Source organism: Penicillium verrucosum (assembly GCF_028828655.1).
Source record: "Penicillium verrucosum strain IBT 35672 chromosome Unknown utg000001l_segment0_segment0, whole genome shotgun sequence".
NCBI classification, from domain to species: Eukaryota; Fungi; Ascomycota; class Eurotiomycetes; order Eurotiales; family Aspergillaceae; genus Penicillium; species Penicillium verrucosum.
Window position 1 is genome coordinate 5,656,999 of NW_026643210.1, and position 20,718 is coordinate 5,677,716.

Here is a 20,718-nt window from a genome sequence, read left to right on the forward strand (position 1 = left end):
TATTAGTTTTACCAATTAAGAATTCTTGCTTTGCTTTCTCCCACATATAGTAGTAATCTACCATAGATTGCTCATCACTATGTGTGAATAGTCAATGATTTACATACATGTCTTCCCCATAAAGGTGGATAACTATATTACTGTGCAGTAGTAGTGTCTCACCTGCAAGGGCACAAAAGCCATCCAGGGAGGCAGCCAGTGAGGACTAGAGCATCCAGGGGATAAAACACAGCAGAAAACAACCAGATACAAGACAGTGTAGACCGCGTCGTGACAAGTGAGTGACCGCGTCATGACGAGTGACAAGTGAGAGAAATGTTAGTTAACCAACAGAGGGTATATCACCTACGTTTACTAAAGAAAACTTCTTCTCCAAGCGCCCGGACAAGCTGAACAGTTGATGAAAAAAGGAGTTCGCGTCGATCGGGGTCAGTGTAAGCCCAATGACACTGTGCAACGAGGCATGCGCAAGCACAGGGGCCAAGTCGCGGGTTCTAAAAATAGGAATAATCAAAGTGTTTCCTGGACGGAAACTTTCAGAGATTAAACTGAAAAGAACAGATACTACACTTGATCTAAGCCAATAGGCAAAGAGAGCTGAAGAAGAAAGAAAAGAAGAATGAAGATTTGGGGGGGATGTGGGTATATATAGACAAATACGGTCACGTGACTACCGCGCGGGTCCCCTTGCCGGAAAACGCCAGAATTGTATACCGCCGTCTAGATTGGACCCGGATGATTCCAAAATTGTATACCACCTTCTAAATCGGTCTTGCATCACTACTAGTGCGCATAGTTGACAGCGAGTCAGGAGAAGAGAAGAGATCAGCAATGCAATGTATTCTGGCTAACTGCTGATGATGGTTGATCAATGTGGATGATGATTGATGAGAAGAGGAAAAGAAGAAGAGAGAGGAGAGGAGGAGAGGAGACTATCTGGTTATTGACATGTGACAGTTCTGACAAACAAGGTCATGTGCCATGATACTCTTTATCTCAAGCCTTTTCTTTTCTTTAATGCTACCTTTGATTGATATAAACTCGATAAAGTACGGAAACGGAGTTAGAAGTACGGAGTACGGAGACCCAATATAATTCGAGAGGCGTTTACGACTAGACTAGTGTAATAGTAGACCGGTATCGCAGTAATATATTACTAAGTAGTAGATTATCATCAGATGATAGCGCACTTCTTCTCTAGAGGATTCATACTCGGATGGGGTCCTGCTCGACATGAAAGCCTTTCAATTTCTCACCAAAGGCACCCGGTATGACCAGCTGGAGCAGGACAAGGACGGTGATCTCGAGAGTCCAGTTCCGCCTCCCCGGTCGATCTTCTCATATCCTCTCGCACTCGCTATTCACGCCCTACTAGCGGTTTTCTGGGTGTCTGCGTCATGGTATCTCATGCACAGAGACACCTGCCGTCCTGGCTTACACGCCCTCGAGTTCGGTATGCTTCAACCCTGCTGATTTTTAGACGCCCAAACTGACAACCCAGGCCCTGTTGCAAGTTCCATCGAGTATCAGGACATTGTCTTTAAGATGAGTGGGATGGGCACAAGAGAACATCCTGTCACTGAATACGAGGGACCCCCAACGCCAGAAAATAACGTCAAGTGGTTTGAACTATTGGATGGTAGGGTTTATCCACCTCTCTTCCTGTTCCCAGCTAATAAAACAGCCGGTATTATCGCTCTCGATGATACAATGTACCAAGCCCTAGGACAAGAAACAGAGCCCGCGTCTGACACAGACAGCACGCCGTTGATTCAACTCGAAGTGTTCCACCAGCTTCACTGCCTGAACTCGTTACGTCGGTTGATCTATAACACGTCAACATTTACCAAGGGCGTCAATGCGGAGATGCATATGGGTACGTCGTCTTTGTTCTGATATTTTGCTCAGACTGGTTAACAGATAGATAGATCACTGCATCGACTATCTCAGACAAGTAGGTAGTCTCGTTCTTGTTTTTTTTTTTTTTTTCGATCATGCTAATTGTGTAGAGCATTATGTGCCACAGCGACGTAACGCCGTTGGTACACATCCCCCGTCCCGGTGGCTCACGGAATAATGGCACGGCCTGGATCCCTAACTTCGCTGTCAAACATACCTGTCGTGACTTTTGGAAGATTCACGAGTGGGCCGCGCAGTATAACACCTCTGGGTGGACGATCGAAGGGTATCCTAACCAGGGACTGGCTTTGGCGGAGTAGCTGCATTTGTTGTGTACATAGCTGGTAGAAGTTTTATTGACTAGAGCGCAAGAATTCGTACCTAGTAGGTAGAACATGTAAGGATGAGGCTCTTGGTCTGGTCATCTCGACCCCATTCCAAGATTGTAGGCAGTCTCAATGCTGAAAGAGGGCATGGCATATAAGAGCCAGTACATCCGGCTGGTACAGTAGACACTATTTCTGACCCTATGCTAAGACCTACCCGGCAGTGCTAGAATCATCTCAAATAGGGCTTGCCATTTCCATGTCCAGTGGGAATTCTCATAAAATAAAATAGAGTAGGAAAATAATACCGTTAATTCTCCATACATGCGATCATCGTCTATCGCCTGTCAACTATAACCCGGCAATCTACTAGTACTAGATAATCCAAACATGCCCGCCGTGACAGAAACCCAAACGCAATCTTCCCCAACGTAATGGTACAGGCGGGAGGACTCGCGAAAAACACGAATTTCATGGTCCGAGACCAAACGGTCAGCTCATTACTGCACGACCTGAGAAACAAATCGTCAGTGCTGACCGATACGATGGCCAGAGTAGAGGGCTCAAACCTTCTCCTGCAAGGAACCCATCCACTGATCCAAGCTGAGACTTTGATCGGCACGGTCCTCAACTAGCATTGTCTGAGCCCAAAGACGCAAACCGGGCTCACCATCCTCCCGAACAACGTACAGGTGAGGCACGATCATGCTGCCCACACCCTTGGCCCGGTGATCCCGACTCTTCTCAACCACGGCCCGCACACGCTGGTTGAACTCGTTCTCGACGTCGGGGAGGGTTTGCTTGCCCACCCGCAACTGCGACTTGTCAGGGACGCCGAAGACATCCTCGATAAGCTGCGAAACAGCATCACGGCCAACCCAGAGGAACTGGGTCTGGCCATCGTCAATGAGGTACAGACCGTAGGGCACGAGGCGGCCCGAAGACAAGTTGACAGCAGGGGGCAGGAGGATTTCGCCGGTCTGTGGATCAGGCACACCCACATTGTCGGGCATGTCGTGGAGTGAGTACATTCTCGGGTAGATATATTGGATGAGGAGGGGTAGGGGAAGGGTCGACAGAAGACAGAGAGCTGCGGACCGCATGTCCGTGGGGATCTGGGCAGATTTGCGAAGACCAAGCTAGATAAAGGACCGATTAGTATAGAACAGCCATCACAAACGAAATAGAGAAAACTCACGTTCTTGATCATGGCAAGGAACAGGACAGGCAAGGCTCTCAAGTTGGCAGGGAACTGAAGGCCACCACCGCTAACGCTACCACCCGCAAGCTCCTTGCGGTAGGTCTGCAGAAGCTCCACGACCTTGGCCTGAAGAGCCTCGCGAGCGGGCTCAAGGCCGCTGCTCAATGTACGCTCGACAGCCTTGTGACTGAAGAATGTGGCAATGGCCTGCTGGTCAGCCGAGGCGTAAATGTCTGCCAGGGTCTGGGTCGTTGGGAGCGCTAGGGTCAAGACACGGATACGACGTTCACCGTTGCAGGTAGTGTGGAGGACAGCCGCTTGCATGCAGACGACCGGCTTGGTGACCGTCTCATCAATGGCCACTTCGACCACATAGGCCTGGTCACGGGGGAAGGCGGGGAAAGCACATAGATCGGAACTACGGTTGAAGAAGTTGCCGTAGAAGGTGTTCATGCGCAGACCGGTGGTTGCGCGCACGCGGAGAACGGCCTCTAGACCAATCTCCGAGGAGAGGTAGTCAGAGAACTCACGGGCGAACTTCATGGCATCTTCAGTCCGTGCAGCGTTCCAGCCAGGGTAGAAGTAGGTCTGACCACCAGTGTAGCGAGGCAAGCAGCTCAAAGACGCAACATCTTGGTATTGCGATGAGAAGAGGAACATATCCACGGAGACTTGAGATTTTGAACATTCGACGGCGAAGCTCTTGTAGAATGAGTTTGCCGTTTGAAGCAGACTCGATTCTTTGCTGGTGCCCAGCACCTTCTTGTCTTCTCTCATAGTGAGCGCTCCATGACCAGTGTTGGGTAAAGATGAGCTCAGGACAGTCATCTTTCCACCAACGGGGGCGATCAATTTGTAACCAGCCCGCAATGCCGCGCCCATGGCACAGCTGTTGTTTTGGGTGTTCTGGAACATTTCCTGCAGCTTGCGGAGGAATACCTCAATGTTCTCCCGGCATTCGCTCAGCGTCACCAGGAGATCACCAGGGATGGGGAGGAAAGGCTCATCCAGATCACTGACAACCAACATCCGGGGCTCGGAGGACTCTGACTCGTCCCGGGGATGCTGAAGTAGTGTAAGCTCGAGTCCACTGCAATAAATCCGAGGCGAGTACGGCGGTCTGCGTTCGGGATGCGATCAAGGCTCTCCTGGATAGTGCGAGCGGTGGTGGCCAAAAGACCATTGGTCACCGATGCATAGCTCACATCGATCAAGAAGAGGTAGACCAGAGGTTGAGGTGGGCGGACCATGTACTCCTGCGGCGCAACGAATTCGACCATGCTGTGGTTGAGATCGGCACGCAGCGCACGATCGGCGGGCTTTTGCAGTGTAGAATCCCAATCGAAGGCTTGTGGCACATCGTTCGTCAGGTTACACATGTTACAACGCCAGCGGTGGCCATGGTCAAGGAAGGTGACGAAGGGGTTGATATATGAGCGGCAACGTCGGCATCGGGAGATGACTTGGTCTGGAATCACAGGAATGGGGTCCTCGGCGTCGTGAAGAGAAGCATACGGTTGGATGACAAGGGCGAAGGGCAACTTTGATTTCTTCAGGAGTGAGCTGGTTGTGGGGACAGCGTTGAGCGTGGATCGCATATATTTCGTAGGGCAGTTGGCTTCGGGCGATGGGTAAACACTGGTCTGTCAATTGTTAGCACATCTACCACATACGAAATATGGCATCTATACATACTCCCGGAGGCAAGATAATTGGAGGAGGGGGATAGTCCAGCTCAGCGACGTTGAAAGGTTGGGATCGAAGGTCCGTGGGGTAAAGCTGGTTGAGTTGGACTTGAGGTCGCATCGGGGCTTGGGCCACAGGCTGCGGGGGCGGCATATGATGAGGCTCGCTCATGCCCATTCCACCGAATTGCTGGGTCATCTGCGAGACATCCGCGGCAACAGGCGCGCCGTATGATGGTGCTACGGGCTGCATCTGGTTGGGGTCCGCACCGTATGCGGGTTGTTGATATCCTGCAACTTGGGGCTGCTGAGGGTAAGCCCCGTAAGCACCCCCAGCCGTGGGTTGTCCACCCAGCGCGGCATTGGCGCCGGAGCCAAAATCGAATGCCTCACCAGCGTACGCTCTCTTCTTCTTTCCACCTGCGGCTGGTGCTGGCGCGCCTTGCCCTTGGACCGGGGACTGTGTGGGTTCTGGGGAACCGTAGACGGGCTGGCCATACCCTTCCTGGGGAGGGAATCCCCCTTGTGGTGCTGCCATTAGAGTCGAGTGGGTTGTGTTTAGTGGCACTTAAGGGTTGGGAGGAAAAGAGGGTTGCGCTCGTCACGAACTCGGCGGGTGGAATCAATATGAGGAGGCGGGTGGTAACAGCTCCTGGAACCCCACAATCAGCTTCTCGTCAACAAAACAGGGTGAACCTGGTTGCGTACAGGGTAGGCTGTACCTTTAGAAAACCCAGAAATATCACAAAAGGCAGTAGCGAGGCGAAGGACAGCTCACCAGAAGAAACCAAGGGAGTGTGGGAGAGGCGGTGATGATGGTCTACGGTGGCCTTTAGGTTGTGGCGGTCCAGCCAATCAGAGGCCAGGGAACATGTGACGAGAGGCGTGTTTTCATATTGTGCGACAACCTTTGATATTGAGTATAGGACGGTCTAGATATCAATTTGAGGAAGATATATATATATATATGTAGAATCTGTTCTCATCGAGCTGAGTCTACATATTTGAAGGTATCTGGCTAGTCAGATATGAACACCTTGGTCCAAGCACAGAGCACAGCCATCGACTATACTACAATGTCAAATGCAATAAATAATGAGACTATGAAATTTCCAAAAAGATATTTCAAACGTATCATAGGAGTTACATATATATTCCCACGGTGCTGTTCGAGTGTCAAAGAATGTACTGATAACATATGTTGTAGAGTAAAGGCGGTTGCCCTGCCAACACCAACCACACCGGCTGCTGCACAAGAGAACTCCTCCACACGTTCCACAACCTTCAGTTCTGCATACACCAAGTAGTTAGTTTCGTTTCTTTGTTTTTTTGTGGAGGACTTTATTGTTCTTTATTGTTCTCTTTTTTTTGGCTTTACGCTTCGTTCTAGTCATTCCTTCGGTTTCGTTTGGATTGCATCCCTGACGTCCAGGACTCAGACCATCACACGACAATTGAATGAACACCCCACCACAATGAGTGTCCGAGTTGTCGCGCGTATCCGTCCCCTTCTCAATTCCGAACGAGAGGCCGATGTGATCCTTCGTACAGGATCTTCCGCTACCGACTCCAAATCACGCCAGTCAATAATTGCCGACAAGAGTGACAAGAGCGACAGGAAGTTGGCGGCATTGAGGGACAGGGATAATGTCGTTCGGATTCCAAACCCCAAGAATGAGGGGGAGGAGTATGCGTTCCAATTCAATGGCGTGTACGACGCGGATGTATCACAACAGGAGCTGTTCGATGCTGAAGGTGAGTTGCTGTTACAAGCTCACCAGGCCTGCGATGGGTTGGTATATTAATCGGAGTAACAGTGTCGCCAACAATTAAGCATCTTCTCAACGGATTTGATGTGACCCTCTTCGCATACGGTGTTACCGGAACAGGCAAAACACACACAATGCGTGGCGGGAAAACCCTGGCGGACCGGGGTGTAATTCCCCGGCTACTGAGTGGCATCTACAGACGTAGCCGGAAGATCGAGAAGGACAGCGAGGGAGAGACGACAGTGCAGGTTGCCCTGAGTTATTATGAAATCTACAACGACAAGGTGTACGACTTGTTCGAGCCGCCTGAGAAGCGCACAATGGCAGGTCTTCCCCTTCGGGATAATGGCGGCAAAACCGTGGTTTGCGGCCTGAGCGAGAAGCCGTGTACCACGTTGAAGGAGTTTGAGCAGCTTTATGACCAGGCCAACATTAACCGATCCACCTCGGCGACAAAGGTATGATATTATGCCAAAAGCTGGGGTTAATATCCTCTCGCTAAACATCTGAATATAGCTCAATGCCCATTCGTCTCGATCCCACGCCGTTCTCGGCGTGAAGGTGACCATCACCTCACCAGACAAGGTGCGCGTCAGCACTGCTTCTGCTATTGATCTGGCAGGATCTGAAGACAACCGACGGACGGAAAACGATAAGGAGCGCATGGTTGAATCGGCTAGCATCAACAAGAGTCTTTTCGTCCTGGCACAGTGTGTCGAGGCTATCAACAAGAAGCAGCATCGTATCCCATACCGCGAGTCCAAGATGACAAGAATTTTGTCCTTGGGACAGAACAATGGCTTGACAGTGATGATTCTCAACCTCGCGCCTGTCCGTTCCTACCAACTTGATACAATTAGCTCTCTGAACGTCGCCAACCGCACACGGAAGATCGAGGTCCGGGAAGTAGAAAACGATCCCATGTTCAAGGGTCCGGCCCGGCCATCGATCAGGCCATCTATGGGCACGCGGCAACCTTTGCGCGCACTGACAGCTTCTGTGAACGTCAATATGCCGGCACCTGCTGCGAAGGACTCCGCGGAAAAGGAAGACGGCAAACCTGTCAAGGCATTCAGCGTATATTCGGACAAGCCGCAACCAAAGCTTGTTAGCCAGCTTCGGAAACCGGAAGCACCGAAACGTACCTCGATCTCGAACGCTCCCTCCGGCCTCCCATCATTGAAGACCACCCGTCAGCCCCTGGGCGCGCAATCCACCGCGCGCCACGACGACTTCTCGGCTGCTAGGATCGAGGAGATGGTTGAGAAGAAGGTTGAGGAGATCTTAGCTGTGCGGGCCGTTAGCGAACAATCGAGACAGACGCAAGTGCATGAGCTTAATGAGCAACTTAAAAAGCGATTGGAACAGTTGGAGCAGCGCATTGATGGCACAGAAGATGCGCGGGCCGAGGGTCTGTCATACCTGCTGATGGCGAAGCAACATCAGGCACGTGGTGAAGACAGCTCAGCTCTGAGAATGTACCAGCTGGCCGCTCCCCACTTTCCTCACAACGAGAAGCTGACAGGCAAGATTGCTGCCCTGAAGGAGCGGGTTCACGCAAAGGCTTGGGAAGAGAAACCCCACTCCCCGCCCAAGGGGAGATTGGGTAGCATGCTCTCCCTCCAGAAGGACGTAACACAAACCCTCGGCAAACGCCAAGCGGAGAGTCACGAGTATGACTACATGGACCAGACTCATACCGGCTTTTCAAGCGATGAGGATGTTCATCGCCCAAGACACAAGAAGCGTGCTGCAGCCAAGCTCGGTCAGATCGAGGAAGCTCCCGAACTCCTTGACAGTGAGGACCCATCCATTTCTCCCCGTACTATGCATATCCTTTCCATCATCAACTCGCGGGACGTGAGCCAGATCAAATTGCTCAAGGGAGTGGGCGCCAAGAAGGCAGAGGCTCTTGTTGATTGTCTTTGCGAGATGGATCAGGCATCATTGGATACAACCGACAATGGAAGTGTCTCAAACCAGTCTCAATTCCAGGTCAACAGCTTGGCACAACTGAGCCAATTGAAAGGTGTTGGGGTCAAGACGGTTGAGAACATGAGACAAGGAGTATTGGCTTAATTGCTGCATTTTTGGGGCGGCATATACCGGAGCATAGTGGTTGTTTTTTTTTCTCTTACTGCATCATCCTTGAGCGACGGTGCTACGGCGTTTTCCGGTCTATACTCTTAGGTATTTTGGTCTATCTCTTGAATCCATCCGAAGTGCATTGGGGATATCCTCGTTGCACGCTTTTTGTTGTCATAACGTTTTCATCATAGCCATCGATTCAAGGTCTTTTCTCAAGGTTATCCTTTCCTATGCACCAGAACGTGGCAACTTAAGTACCCTTTCTCTGGTATCTTTTCTAGCATCATTTCTAACGTTATTTCCTGGTGTTCTTTATCAGTACACCTGTACAAATTACATTAAAGACCCAACCCGGTCAGAAGCCCCTTCTCTTGCAAACTAAGCTCCTCATCCAGTTTAACCCACAACCTCGATCTAGCCTCCGGGTCATTACAATCGGATTTCGCAGGCCCCTCCCAAATGCGATTGATATATTTCCCGCCCCCACGCCCATTTTCCGCACCAACCCCCTGCTTCTTAGGATCCGGCCCAAACACCAAACTAGTAGCAGCATGGGAAATCGCCAATCCACCCTGTTGTGAGTCGATAGCGACATAGCGCAAAAGCAAACCGAGTCCACCGGGGGCCTTCCCCGTGTCCCGAAGATTGTCCCATATACCCGAAGCCACGAAGCCGGGATGGACGCCGTTGATTGTGATGTGGAGGTATTCGGGGTTCTTGAGGAGTCGAGATTGTAGCTCTGCAATCCACATTTGGAAGTAGAGTTTATTGTTTCGATAATCATTGCCGTCCCCGCCTAGTGCACCGCTAAAATGATCGAGATCAAAGACTCCTAGATGGTGGTAGCATGAGGTTGTGCAGATGATTCGAGGCTCGGGGCTGCGAGCTAGAGATGGGAGGAGTCGGAGGGTCAGTAGTACATGGGATAAGAAGTTGACCTGGGATTCATCAGTGGTCTACAATAAACAAGAAAGAAAACCAGAAACCCACCTGATGAACCAACTGGAACCCATCCTTCGTTGTATAGGTCTGCTTAGTGGACTCCGCAATACCAGCGTTGTTACATAGGATATGCAAAGCACGGTCTGAATCCAGCCATCTTTGACAGAAACCCTCGACGCTGCTGAGATCTGCCATGTCGATCTGCCACCATTCGATAGTGGAGGCATATGCGTGCGTAGCGGCGAGCTCTTTACATTCACTCACAGCGGCTGTTGGATGCAGTTCCCATGCAGGTGGCTCGCGACAGGCGAGAATAACTTTTGCGCCCCATGATGCGAAAGACTTTGCTGCTTCGAAGCCAACGCCGTTGTTGGATCCGGTTATAATAATCCATTTGTCTGTCAGATTGGTCTCCGGGACGTGTTTATCTGTGAGGAATTTGGTGTTTGTTCCCCGCGCGGCCTGTAATAGGTTATATACTCCTGAGAAGATTGAAGTCATGTTAGGATATGTGGTTACTTATGAAAACTAAGGACAGCATGAGGGAATGAGGGAATGAGGATCTTATAAAACAACCTTGGAACAATATGTCTTACCTCGGTCGGAGACTAAAGGCTTAGCCGCATCCTTTTTGACTGGGATTGTTGCCTGCGAATAGGATTCTCCTCTTGTTAATTAACTAAGAGAAGTGAGAGAATCAATTATCAATTAGATATCTATGTAGTCACATGTTATGTCCTTCTAGCAACACCAATAAAGCCGAGAATATGTATAAAACAAAGATATCTAAAAACACCGAGAATAAGACTTAACAAGGCCCCCATATTATTTATACCTTGTTAAGTTTGAACCCACCAATCGCCCCCCTGGCAAAAACAAACAGAACTGACCCAACGATCATGACAACGCCACAGAATATCTGTAGTCGGGTATAATCGCCGTGGAGAACATCTGGCACCAAAGCACCACCAATAGGAGTACCAGTCAATGCCGCAAACGAGATCACAGCAAAGAAAGTACCATTACGCACACCCACCTGGCGAAGGTCGGAGATCTGCGCTATAAGAGCCGGTGCAAGGGAGACAAATGCACCAGAGCCGAAGCCGTATAGGGCGCTGAACAAAATTGCTGGGACATTGCCCCTTGACGGTAGCCAAAGGGCTAGAACGAGGATGGAGGAGAAGAAGGTTGTTATAACCATCATATTGTAGCGGCCAATCTTGTCGGCCAAATAACCAGGGAGCGTGCGGCCGAAGATACTATATGGATTTTGTTAATTCACCAATCATCAACGGGGCAAGGAAAAAAAAAGACATACCTAGAGGCATTCAGAATTGGAACCAGATACCCAGCCAGATTGGCAGACATGCCATATCTCTCAGCTTGGGTGATAACAAAAGTAAACGGCAAAAACATTCCCCAGAAGAAACAAAAGGCAGCAGCAAGCGTAAGCGCGAACTTGAGCTCCGCCAACGGCCTCACGAAACTCAGGATATCAAATTGCTTAGGACGGTGCGGCAATCTCGACTTCAGCGTGAGATTGGCGATACCCAACATGAACAAAATGACGAATGCGCAGATTCTCATTGCCCAGGGGAACCCGACTTTGGGAATCAGTTGGGTGACCATGATTGGGAAGATGACTCCACCCAGGCTGGATCCAGAGGCTGTTACGCCGAGGGCGAAACCACGACGCTTAGCGAACCAGGTGCTGACGGAGTTGACGGAGGCGTTGAAGATTGCACTTGCGCCGATTGGGCTGCAGATTCCTTGGGCCAGGATGAATTGGTAGTAATCTGTTGAGAGGGAGGCCATCATTAGGCCGAAGACGTGGAGGATTGTGCCGAGGAGGAGGATCCAGCGTGGGCCGTAGCTGTCGAACATGGTTCCGAATATTGGGCCCTAGAGGATGTTAGGATGGGTTTTGGGGGGTCGAGGGATGGCTTGGTATACGCACGCAGAAGAACATCATAAAGGTCTCTAGCGATGTAATCCATGTTACTGTGCTGGTGGAGAACTCGCTCAGTTGGTGACTTTGATAATATTCTTGGAAGACTCCAATACCTGGTTGATATCAGTATCTTGTTGGTTTCTTGTATTTCAAACAGAACATAGAACTTACAGTTGATCCAGCCGAAGCTGACGAATAGACCGCAGAAAGCTCCTAGTACGACCAGTCATGCCTGTGCACCTCCATCAGGTGGTGGGCCGATCGACGGTGTTGCTGGTGCTGGTGCTGGGCCAGTAGCAATTGACTTCTCGGTAGGTGGTTGTGGTTCATCTTTTTCCGATGAAGCGAGTCCTTTTTCTGGGTCATTATTCCCTGGCACATTCACAACGGGAATGGTGGTGGCACTGTCGATAGAGGGAGCAACCTCAGACTCATTGTTGGCCATCTTTGTCTTCGAGGAAAGTTCGAGTTAATAGACTTGAACTGTTTGTGTGCAATCTGGATTGAGGAATTAGAATACATTTTGAAATACCACCAATCCACCAATTTATAGATCTCATCTCAAATTAAGACGGGAAGTATAAAATTAAGAACCAAAATTGTGCGTTGGACAGGTTCGATTCAGAACTCACCTCAACGTCGGCCCGGCCGTTTGGTCCTGAAGCTTTAGGGCTGTTAAGTTCCGTTCAGGGTTCAGGGTTCAGGGGCCTAATTCGGTCGATATTTAAGGTGAGATATATAAAGAAAGAAATACTCGAAAAAAAAAACCAATAACACGAATCGGTCATAAGTTCGGATAATGTCGATTTCTGGCTTAAGTCCGAGCTGATGGATGATTCTTTGCATTAGCCAACTACATAGCCAACTAGCCCAGGGATAGTATGGTGTTAATTACCCACCCACGGGAATTGCCCTATAACTGGCGAACCAATATCCACTTGGGAGGCCATCAGGGGTAACTGCAGCGATCGGATATATCTGCGATAGCCCGAAGACCGAGGGCGGGATATTGCTCGTTTGGGAATAAAATAGTTATAACTAGGTACAGTATATGAAACATATCATTTTGGTTAGATGCAGTTGAAACAACTTAATCTCTGATATTCATCGGGCTATAAATCAAGTGAAATGAGTATTGGGTCACATGTAACTCTTAAGAGACAACTTGACTTGTCCCTGAACGACAGCTAATAGTGTTTCCCAGGATGTGCTGGGTTCTGAATATTCTTCTCCATTAAGACTTTTCTTTCTACCTAAGGAGTTAGGATAGTGGGCCACACTAGATCCCAAATTTTCAGCCGATCCCAATCAGAATAAGTATCCTTTGTATGGCAACTCAATACAAAAGGTACATAAACACGGCATAGTCATAACCCAATTTTCTCATCCCTCAAACCAGTTAGGAAAAATATAGGAAGATATACATATTGTAAATAAGGCCTCAATTACTTGGTATCAATTCTAGTAAATTTAATAATGTATATATGGAGTAAGAGAATGGTTAATCTTTTACATACAAATTCTTATATATGGTGAGTTCTAAAAAGTTTCCTACACTTCTATACTATATATTTAGAATTCATTATAGTAGTAGATCCGTTAAGCCCGATTTATTTTAATAACCTATCTGTTTAATTTTCCTTAAACTGGTCTGCTTATTTAGAGAGTTGAGGTTATGACTATGTCTTATTTATGTACCTTTTATATGGAGTTGCCATACAAAAGATACTTATTGGTGGGATCGGCTGAAAATTTGGGATCGAGTGTGGCCCACCAACACCGGGTAGGTGGTGGTGGGCCGTGCCACGATTAACAGACACAGCAAGAAGGATTTATAGATCAAAAACAAAGAAAAAAAAAGAGATATGTCGGCAATTGCCAAGATAAAAAGAAATGCCCATACTGTACAGGATTAACGTGATAATCATCCCAAATGGAGACCGCTCTAACCCGTACAAAACCCAATGCGAAGAGAAACTCCAAATCAACCCTTTGGAAGCGGGTCTTTCTATTTAGTTGGTGCGAGCAACTTCCTCAATTTCGACCTTTCCATCCTTGCGGATCTTCGCAACGCTTTGGCTCGTTCCTTCAATTTCTTGCTCCAATTCCTGGACAGAGCGCGTCAGGCCAGAGATATTGCTAACGGCCTTTTCGGCTTCGGTCTTTTCGGCTTCTGGCTTTTCGTCTAGTGTTTTTGTGTCGTCGGTAGACCGAGGAGCGGGTGTAAATCCACTAGGGACATTGGCGATCTCATTAGCTTCCTGTGCCGACAAAACATCGTTGAGACGAGGACCGCGAGATTGCACGAGGATGGTAGTGGGACCCTCAAATTGCAAGAAGAGCTAGACGACATTGTTAGTTGTTGAATATTTGAAAACAAAAAACACAAACAGGGTTGCCATACTCTATCCCCCCAGATGGTCATTCGAGACCAGGTACGCAGCTTGTGGAACCATTGCATAGTGGTTTTGTATGCCTTGGAATCAGACACGTCACGAATGAACTTGGCATTTTGTAGAAGTCTTGGTAGTGTCTTCAGACCCGGAACCTGGAAGTTGAGAGTGGTGGATTTGAAACGGTAGGGACGAGGAGGGTTGGAGGCCATGGTGTAAGCGACCACATTGCTGTCCATCGAATATTAGCGATGGCAGACGTGTAATCGCGGAGGGGTCATACCTGGGGTGCGCAATGTACTGCTCGCCATCCTTCAATTCCACCGAGTATAGCTGTCCGTTTCCAACCAACGCTATTAAACCTCTGCCAGTCACTTCGGAGCTACCCCAATGAGACAAGCTCTGCGCAAATTAGCTTGGAGTTTCCCCTCACGCGATCGCAGCTCGACTCACTAGGTTTGCGTTGATAGTTGGCTTGATGGTCAGAGACCGCCCTGTCCATGCAAGCAAAGCCCGTCTTTGGGCAACCATCCAGTCCACGGAGCCATTGACGTTGACAACGGCAAAGGAGGTATTGGGTGACCGAACGGAAACGAGAGCTGTGACGGGGGTGGGTGAGGATACCTGGGGAATTTTCAATCGCTGTCTTTAGGTTTTCATCTGCGTTCGCGCGTCTTACCTTCTGATACAGAAAGGGTACTCCGACAACAGCCCTCCGGAAGGGCTCTAGAACGCTCAAGGTGGAAATCACCTGCGCAAATTATGCGTTAGCATGACCATCCCCCCCAGGACAGCATTATCGCGGGATCGCATACGTTATCCGCCTTGCCGCTCAACCCAACCAGCGTTCCGCGTCGAGTGTATAGGTTCTGCGAGGCTGAGAGCGAAACGGAAAGAAGCGAATATGGAGCACCAACAACATCGAATCGCGCATCTATGTGTCCTCATCGTCAGTGTCACTATCAAAAAGACTTGGGGCAAATGCAATTACCTCGTGATTCAACAGAGCTGGGCGTGCTAGCGAGTGGCAGATTGTCGCCATTAACCGAAGACACTCCCGAGGGCGCGGCGCGAATCTGAACGCATCGCGTTTGACGGTGGATGCGAGGAACAACTCGAGTCCAGGACAGAGGCCGAACACCTTGAACGGGGCGCATTGTGCTTGAAAAACAAAGAGCAACGACCAAGTGCCGAAGGGAGAATTTACGTCAGTTGTGACGAAAGGGAAATCGGGAAATCGTGGGCCCGAGAGCGATGCGGCCTACGAAGTACACAACTCTCCCTCGGAATTGCGACATTGGGTGTTTTATTATAAGAGGTTCTTGAATTACTTTCATTCTTATTTTCCATTTTCCATTTGCTTGTTTTTTTGGTGACTATTTCGGACTTACATCGAGAGCGACGGGTTTTACTCCGAAGCCGGCGATTTCCCCCACGAGCTATCGGAGACATAGCTACCTTGCGCGCCCAATCTTTCCTACTTACTCCCACTATGCGCCCCTGAACTTCCTCTCAGTGACTCGAACTACTCTGGAGCTGAGAGAATCTCATTCTAAGCGGCCATGCTGCTCAGAGCCGCACGATCGCCGTGCTGGCGCACAGCGCAATTTGCCCACCCGAGCTTCGCCGGCAAGCTACGAAGCACACGACTCAATGGAACACACCTGCGCACGTTCACGTCAAATAACAATTCATTATGGAGTCAATCCACAGACAATAAAGATCCTGCATCTGCATCTGTCAAAGCTACTCCTACCTCTGGCCCCGAACCATCACAACTGGCAAACGCCAATATCATTCAGAAGCCCGAAGATAGCGGCAATGCAAAGACCCCACCAAAGAAGGACTTGCTGAGCGAGCCCATGACTGGAAAACAAGAACAAAGGAAGGCAGACTGGGCTATTATGAAAGAAATGGCCAAGTATCTGTGGCCGAAGGTAATCCCCGAGTGCTATTGGTATAGAGTAGCAGAGTACTGACCATAGCTGGTAGAATGATTGGGGCACAAAGCTCCGTGTCAGCACGGCACTTTCACTGCTTATTGGAGCAAAGGCAAGTTTGTCTGTTTTTGTGTTTCCGTTAAATTATGCTAATATGAACCCAATGTAGATCCTCAATGTGGAGATCCCCTTCTACTTTAAGAACATTGTCGACTCCATGAATGTAGACTTTGCTACCCTCGGTGGCACCGCCTACACTGTGGCTGGATCGATGATTATTGCTTGTAAGAATGGCAGCATATTGAAAAATGGACTTGTCACTAATACGTTTTAGATGGCGTGACCCGAATTGGAGCCACATTGTTCCAAGAGCTCCGTAACGCGGTCTTTGCTAGCGTTGCGCAGAAGGCAATTCGGAAGGTAGCGTCAAATGTTTTCGAACATCTGTTGCGACTGGATCTCAACTTCCACCTCTCTCGCCAGACCGGAGGTCTAACCCGCGCAATTGACCGCGGTACAAAAGGCATCAGCTTCCTCCTAACCTCCATGGTTTTCCATGTTGTCCCGACAGCACTTGAAATCTCGCTTGTCTGCGGTATCCTGGTATGATACGATAGCGAATAATCTTTTTTTTTTTACTTTACTAACGTGTTGTAGACTTATCAATATGGACTGCAATTTGCTGCGATCACAACAACAACAATGATTGCTTACACAGCGTTCACCATCACTACAACCGCCTGGCGAACGAAGTTCCGGAGACAGGCCAATGCCGCTGATAACCGCGGAGCAACTGTTGCAGTGGACTCACTCATTAACTATGAGGCTGTCAAGTACTTCAATAACGAGAAATTCGAAGTGGCACGATATGACAAGGCCTTGAAGAAGTATGAAGATGCATCAATTAAGGTGACTACGTCTCTGGCATTGCTCAACTCTGGTCAAAACATGATATTCTCCTCTGCGCTGGCCGCAATGATGTACCTAGCTTGCAATGGAGTTGCAAATGGATCCATGAGTGTCGGTGACCTAGTCATGGTCAACCAGTTAGTCTTCCAGCTCTCCGTCCCCCTCAACTTCTTGGGATCTGTCTATCGTGAGCTGCGCCAGTCCCTGCTGGACATGGAGACGCTTTTCAACCTGCAGAAGGTGAACGTCACCATCCAGGAACGACCCGATGCCAAGCCCTTGCAGCTGACGCAGGGCGGCCACATCCACTTTGAGAACGTCACTTTCGGCTACCACCCAGATCGACCCATTCTAAAGAATGCCACCTTCACTATCCCCGCAGGGCAGAAGTTCGCCATTGTCGGCCCTAGTGGTTGCGGCAAGTCTACAATCTTGCGTCTGCTGTTCCGCTTCTATGACGTCCAATCCGGCCGCATCTTGATTGACGGCCAGGATATCCGCGATGTGACCGTTGACAGCCTCCGCAGGGCAATTGGAGTGGTACCGCAGGATACGCCGCTGTTCAACGACACGATCGCCCACAACATCCGCTATGGACGGATTGATGCATCCGACGAGGAAGTGCGCCGAGCTGCGGAGCGAGCCCACATCCACAAGCTCATTGAGGGTCTGCCTGATGGCTACCAAACTGCGGTTGGTGAGCGCGGTATGATGATCTCTGGTGGTGAGAAGCAACGCCTGGCAATTTCTCGGTTGATCCTGAAGGATCCGCAATTATTCATCTTCGATGAGGCTGTAAGTGTTTATACCCCACTACTTCGTCCGCCAGCGGAGCGGTTAATTGATCTAACTAATCACCTTCTCTTAGACATCCGCCCTAGACACCTACACGGAGCAGGCGCTGCTCCAGAACATTAACAGCATTCTCAAAGATAAGAGCCGCACAAGCGTGTTTGTGGCTCATCGCCTACGCACGATCTGCGACAGTGACCAAATCCTGGTCTTGAAGGAAGGTCATGTGGCAGAGATGGGCTCACATCGTGAGTTGCTCGAGCGTGATGGCACCTATGCAGAGCTTTGGAATAGTAAGTTTTTCTTTTCATGGCGATGCTCGATCTTTTCTAACTCGTTTTAGCCCAGGAACAGTCGCTGGCACAGGATGTTGATGAGGAGGAGGATGTTCAGCCTAAGGTCTAGGATCGAGAATCTGTAGATGACCATCCAACATACCAGTGTTAGACTACCTTTCATTATGTCATACTTAGGGCTTACTAGCATATAGCATCCCAATGTAAACAGCATTATGCATGTCTTGTTGATTACAGCTGGCAAATAATAGGACTGTTTACAAAAGATAACTAACCTGAACGAGATGCCATCTATAGATTCCTTGCTTTTCTATTCTCAAGGGACATACACCATAGGTGCTAATCCATCCTTAGGCTGATGCTTGCCTTGAGCAACACGCTTATTATGAACGACATAAATAACAATCTGTGCTAAAGCACTTGCGATTCCCACGGATACCATAATGATCATGGTACGTAGGCCCGTCGAATAACTTGTTTAATTAGTAACTAGCAATGACCTTCTGAGAACACTATCACTTACAATGGTTTATCTCCCGCTTGGAAATATTGTGTCCCAACCATTAAACCGCTAATTGCAGACATGACCCACATACTACATGCAGTAAAGACTCTCATCAGCTCCAGTCAAGGCCAAAACAAGAATAAAGAAAAACTCACGCGATACTGATACTCCGCTCCCTCGGATCCCGACAGTTGAGTTGAACCCAGAAGTTATGGATGGGATGGTATCCCACAGCCAAACTGTTCACAGCAGTCCACAGTCCCCAACGTGACCATTTACCGGCATTAGGCTGGACCTTGAAGGTTACTATCAGGACAATGAGGTAGCAGACTTGAGCAGCGATCACAGTTGCACCTCGCTGATTGGTCCGATCGCTCATGTAGGCAAAGAAGAATACCACTCCAAGGGATAGGGATGCGCCGACTGCGGCCAGGGCGTTTGCTACTGTTCTGTCGAAGCCGAGCGACCTGTATAAACGAGTTAACTGCAATTCATTGCTATTCAAAATTGGGAATGAGATATGAGATTAATACACCTATCAACCGCAGTGAACAGTAAGACTTACATGATGATGGAAGGTGTGTAAGTGGTTAGAGGACTCCACGTCGAAAACACAACGAATGTAGAAACAAAGTGCGGCCAGCGACGGTAGCAAGCCACGGTACGGAAGACCACTTTTAACGGGATATGTACGCCATATGCGCCCTCGGTGCTTCCACCATTGTCGATTTCGAGTCGTTTTTGAAGAATGTCCTTCTCGGAATCAGAGAACTTGATAAGTCCCGGACTCAATAATGGCCTGGTGAGATCGGGTGATCCAGGTAGGAAGAGTGATAGCAGGAATGAGACGAATATAGTGAATAGACCCTCAACTGTTGATTTGTTAGCGAATGCCAGCTTGTGTGTAGAACATATGCATACTTAGGAAGAGCCATTGCCATCCCCGAATACCGTGTCGACCATCGAGAATTAGGATGCCAGAAGCTAGGATAGGACTCAAGGCGTTTCCGCCAAACATGCCAAAGAAGAAAATGGCAACTCTCTTGGCTAATTCTCTTTTCGTATACCATGACGACAAAGTGTAGACTGCACCGGGAATATAACCTGCCTCAGCGAACCCTAGAAGCAGTCGTATAGCCAGGAAAGATCCTCGATTGCGAACAAACACTTGCATGGTAGCAAGTAATCCGAAGAGGAAGACCTGAGCCGATATCCACGTGCGAGGACCAATCTGTCAAGAGTTCCCATTAGAATTCATCTTCTAGGGAGGTGATCTCATACATACTCGTTGCAAGGCCATGTTACATGGTATCTCAAAGACGACGATACCCATAAACATGAGCTGATTCCCCAGATTGATTGTGGATTGTGAAATGTTGATATCAGCTGCAAAGCCGCCAGTCAATGCACTCGCCACGTTCATGCGATCTAGCTGGAAGACAAGAAGACCGAGAAAAAGCAGAGGCAGTACTGACATATCGATCCTTGGGGAGAAATGAATATCAGCGTTGAATTCTTCATACTCTATCTATAGGGGGTCATTGTAGTTACTTTCTGCGCGCCTTTTGCTCCTGGCTGGGATCCCATTCTGGCAATACGCCCAGCGTTGATGAAGAGTCGCTATCCTTGGGATCTAGCTTGTCATTGTTCACTTTGAGATCCATACTATATCATTCCCCTCGGGGAGACTGGTAAAGGGACTTTGTTTATAACGGCGGGAGATGTATGTTGTGGGAATAGAAACAGAAATAGCAGAGTCCGATGAAAGTTGTAGGCAAGTATTAACTACAGAGTACTCCGTATAAGTTATAAACTTCATGTCTTAGTCTTATCACTTCTAGATGTTTACTTCATTGGCCATACTCCATATCATAATTTAGAATATGGCGTGCTATAAGAGATCTCTCCTTAAAAAACGTGCCCCGAACCCTTCGAAACAGTGTTTAACCACAATTCATTTCTTGGGCCGCGTCTTACTTCAACGGGATTTGAAGGGATTTGAAGATAAATTCGACAGGTAAA

At 48.9% G+C, this 20,718-nt stretch overlaps 7 protein-coding genes across 7 annotated transcripts; 3 read left to right on the forward strand and 4 right to left on the reverse strand.

Annotated features, from left to right (window-relative positions):
• Positions 1-1,233: 1,233 nt before the first annotated feature.
• On the forward strand, positions 1,234-2,219 carry N7516_002092 (oxidase ustYa family protein; the record flags this gene model as incomplete). The annotated part of the gene is made up of 4 exons (XM_057214812.1): positions 1,234-1,453; positions 1,481-1,876; positions 1,929-1,954; positions 2,010-2,219. 4 exons carry the CDS (start codon positions 1,234-1,236, stop codon positions 2,217-2,219), a joined length of 852 nt encoding a protein of 283 aa, XP_057076695.1.
• Positions 2,220-2,788: 569 nt separating this feature from the next.
• N7516_002093 (COPII subunit SEC24) lies at positions 2,789-5,649 on the reverse strand (the record flags this gene model as incomplete). Its single annotated transcript, XM_057214813.1, has 4 exons — positions 2,789-3,364; positions 3,424-4,472; positions 4,541-5,069; positions 5,122-5,649. The coding sequence occupies 4 exons, from the start codon at positions 5,647-5,649 to the stop codon at positions 2,789-2,791; spliced, it is 2,682 nt and encodes an 893-aa protein (XP_057076696.1).
• Positions 5,650-6,586: 937 nt separating this feature from the next.
• N7516_002094 (kinesin family protein) lies at positions 6,587-8,959 on the forward strand (the record flags this gene model as incomplete). The annotated part of the gene is made up of 3 exons (XM_057214814.1): positions 6,587-6,866; positions 6,929-7,338; positions 7,397-8,959. 3 exons carry the CDS (start codon positions 6,587-6,589, stop codon positions 8,957-8,959), a joined length of 2,253 nt encoding a protein of 750 aa, XP_057076697.1.
• A 347-nt stretch (positions 8,960-9,306) lies between these two features.
• Positions 9,307-12,306, reverse strand: N7516_002095 (Short-chain dehydrogenase/reductase SDR; the record flags this gene model as incomplete). The annotated part of the gene is made up of 6 exons (XM_057214815.1): positions 9,307-9,906; positions 9,959-10,372; positions 10,746-11,169; positions 11,229-11,812; positions 11,868-11,974; positions 12,102-12,306. 6 exons carry the CDS (start codon positions 12,304-12,306, stop codon positions 9,307-9,309), a joined length of 2,334 nt encoding a protein of 777 aa, XP_057076698.1.
• Positions 12,307-13,873: 1,567 nt separating this feature from the next.
• N7516_002096 (AIM24 family protein) lies at positions 13,874-15,411 on the reverse strand (the record flags this gene model as incomplete). Its single annotated transcript, XM_057214816.1, has 7 exons — positions 13,874-14,203; positions 14,266-14,485; positions 14,538-14,656; positions 14,708-14,878; positions 14,934-15,005; positions 15,070-15,188; positions 15,246-15,411. The coding sequence occupies 7 exons, from the start codon at positions 15,409-15,411 to the stop codon at positions 13,874-13,876; spliced, it is 1,197 nt and encodes a 398-aa protein (XP_057076699.1).
• Positions 15,412-15,816: 405 nt separating this feature from the next.
• Positions 15,817-18,300, forward strand: atm1 (ATP-binding cassette Fe/S cluster precursor transporter ATM1; the record flags this gene model as incomplete). The annotated part of the gene is made up of 7 exons (XM_057214817.1): positions 15,817-16,191; positions 16,247-16,306; positions 16,364-16,478; positions 16,529-16,797; positions 16,852-17,898; positions 17,972-18,188; positions 18,239-18,300. 7 exons carry the CDS (start codon positions 15,817-15,819, stop codon positions 18,298-18,300), a joined length of 2,145 nt encoding a protein of 714 aa, XP_057076700.1.
• A 547-nt stretch (positions 18,301-18,847) lies between these two features.
• N7516_002098 (uncharacterized protein) lies at positions 18,848-20,119 on the reverse strand (the record flags this gene model as incomplete). Its single annotated transcript, XM_057214818.1, has 4 exons — positions 18,848-19,163; positions 19,262-19,568; positions 19,618-19,927; positions 19,982-20,119. 4 exons carry the CDS (start codon positions 20,117-20,119, stop codon positions 18,848-18,850), a joined length of 1,071 nt encoding a protein of 356 aa, XP_057076701.1.
• Between the last annotated feature and the right edge of the window lie 599 nt (positions 20,120-20,718).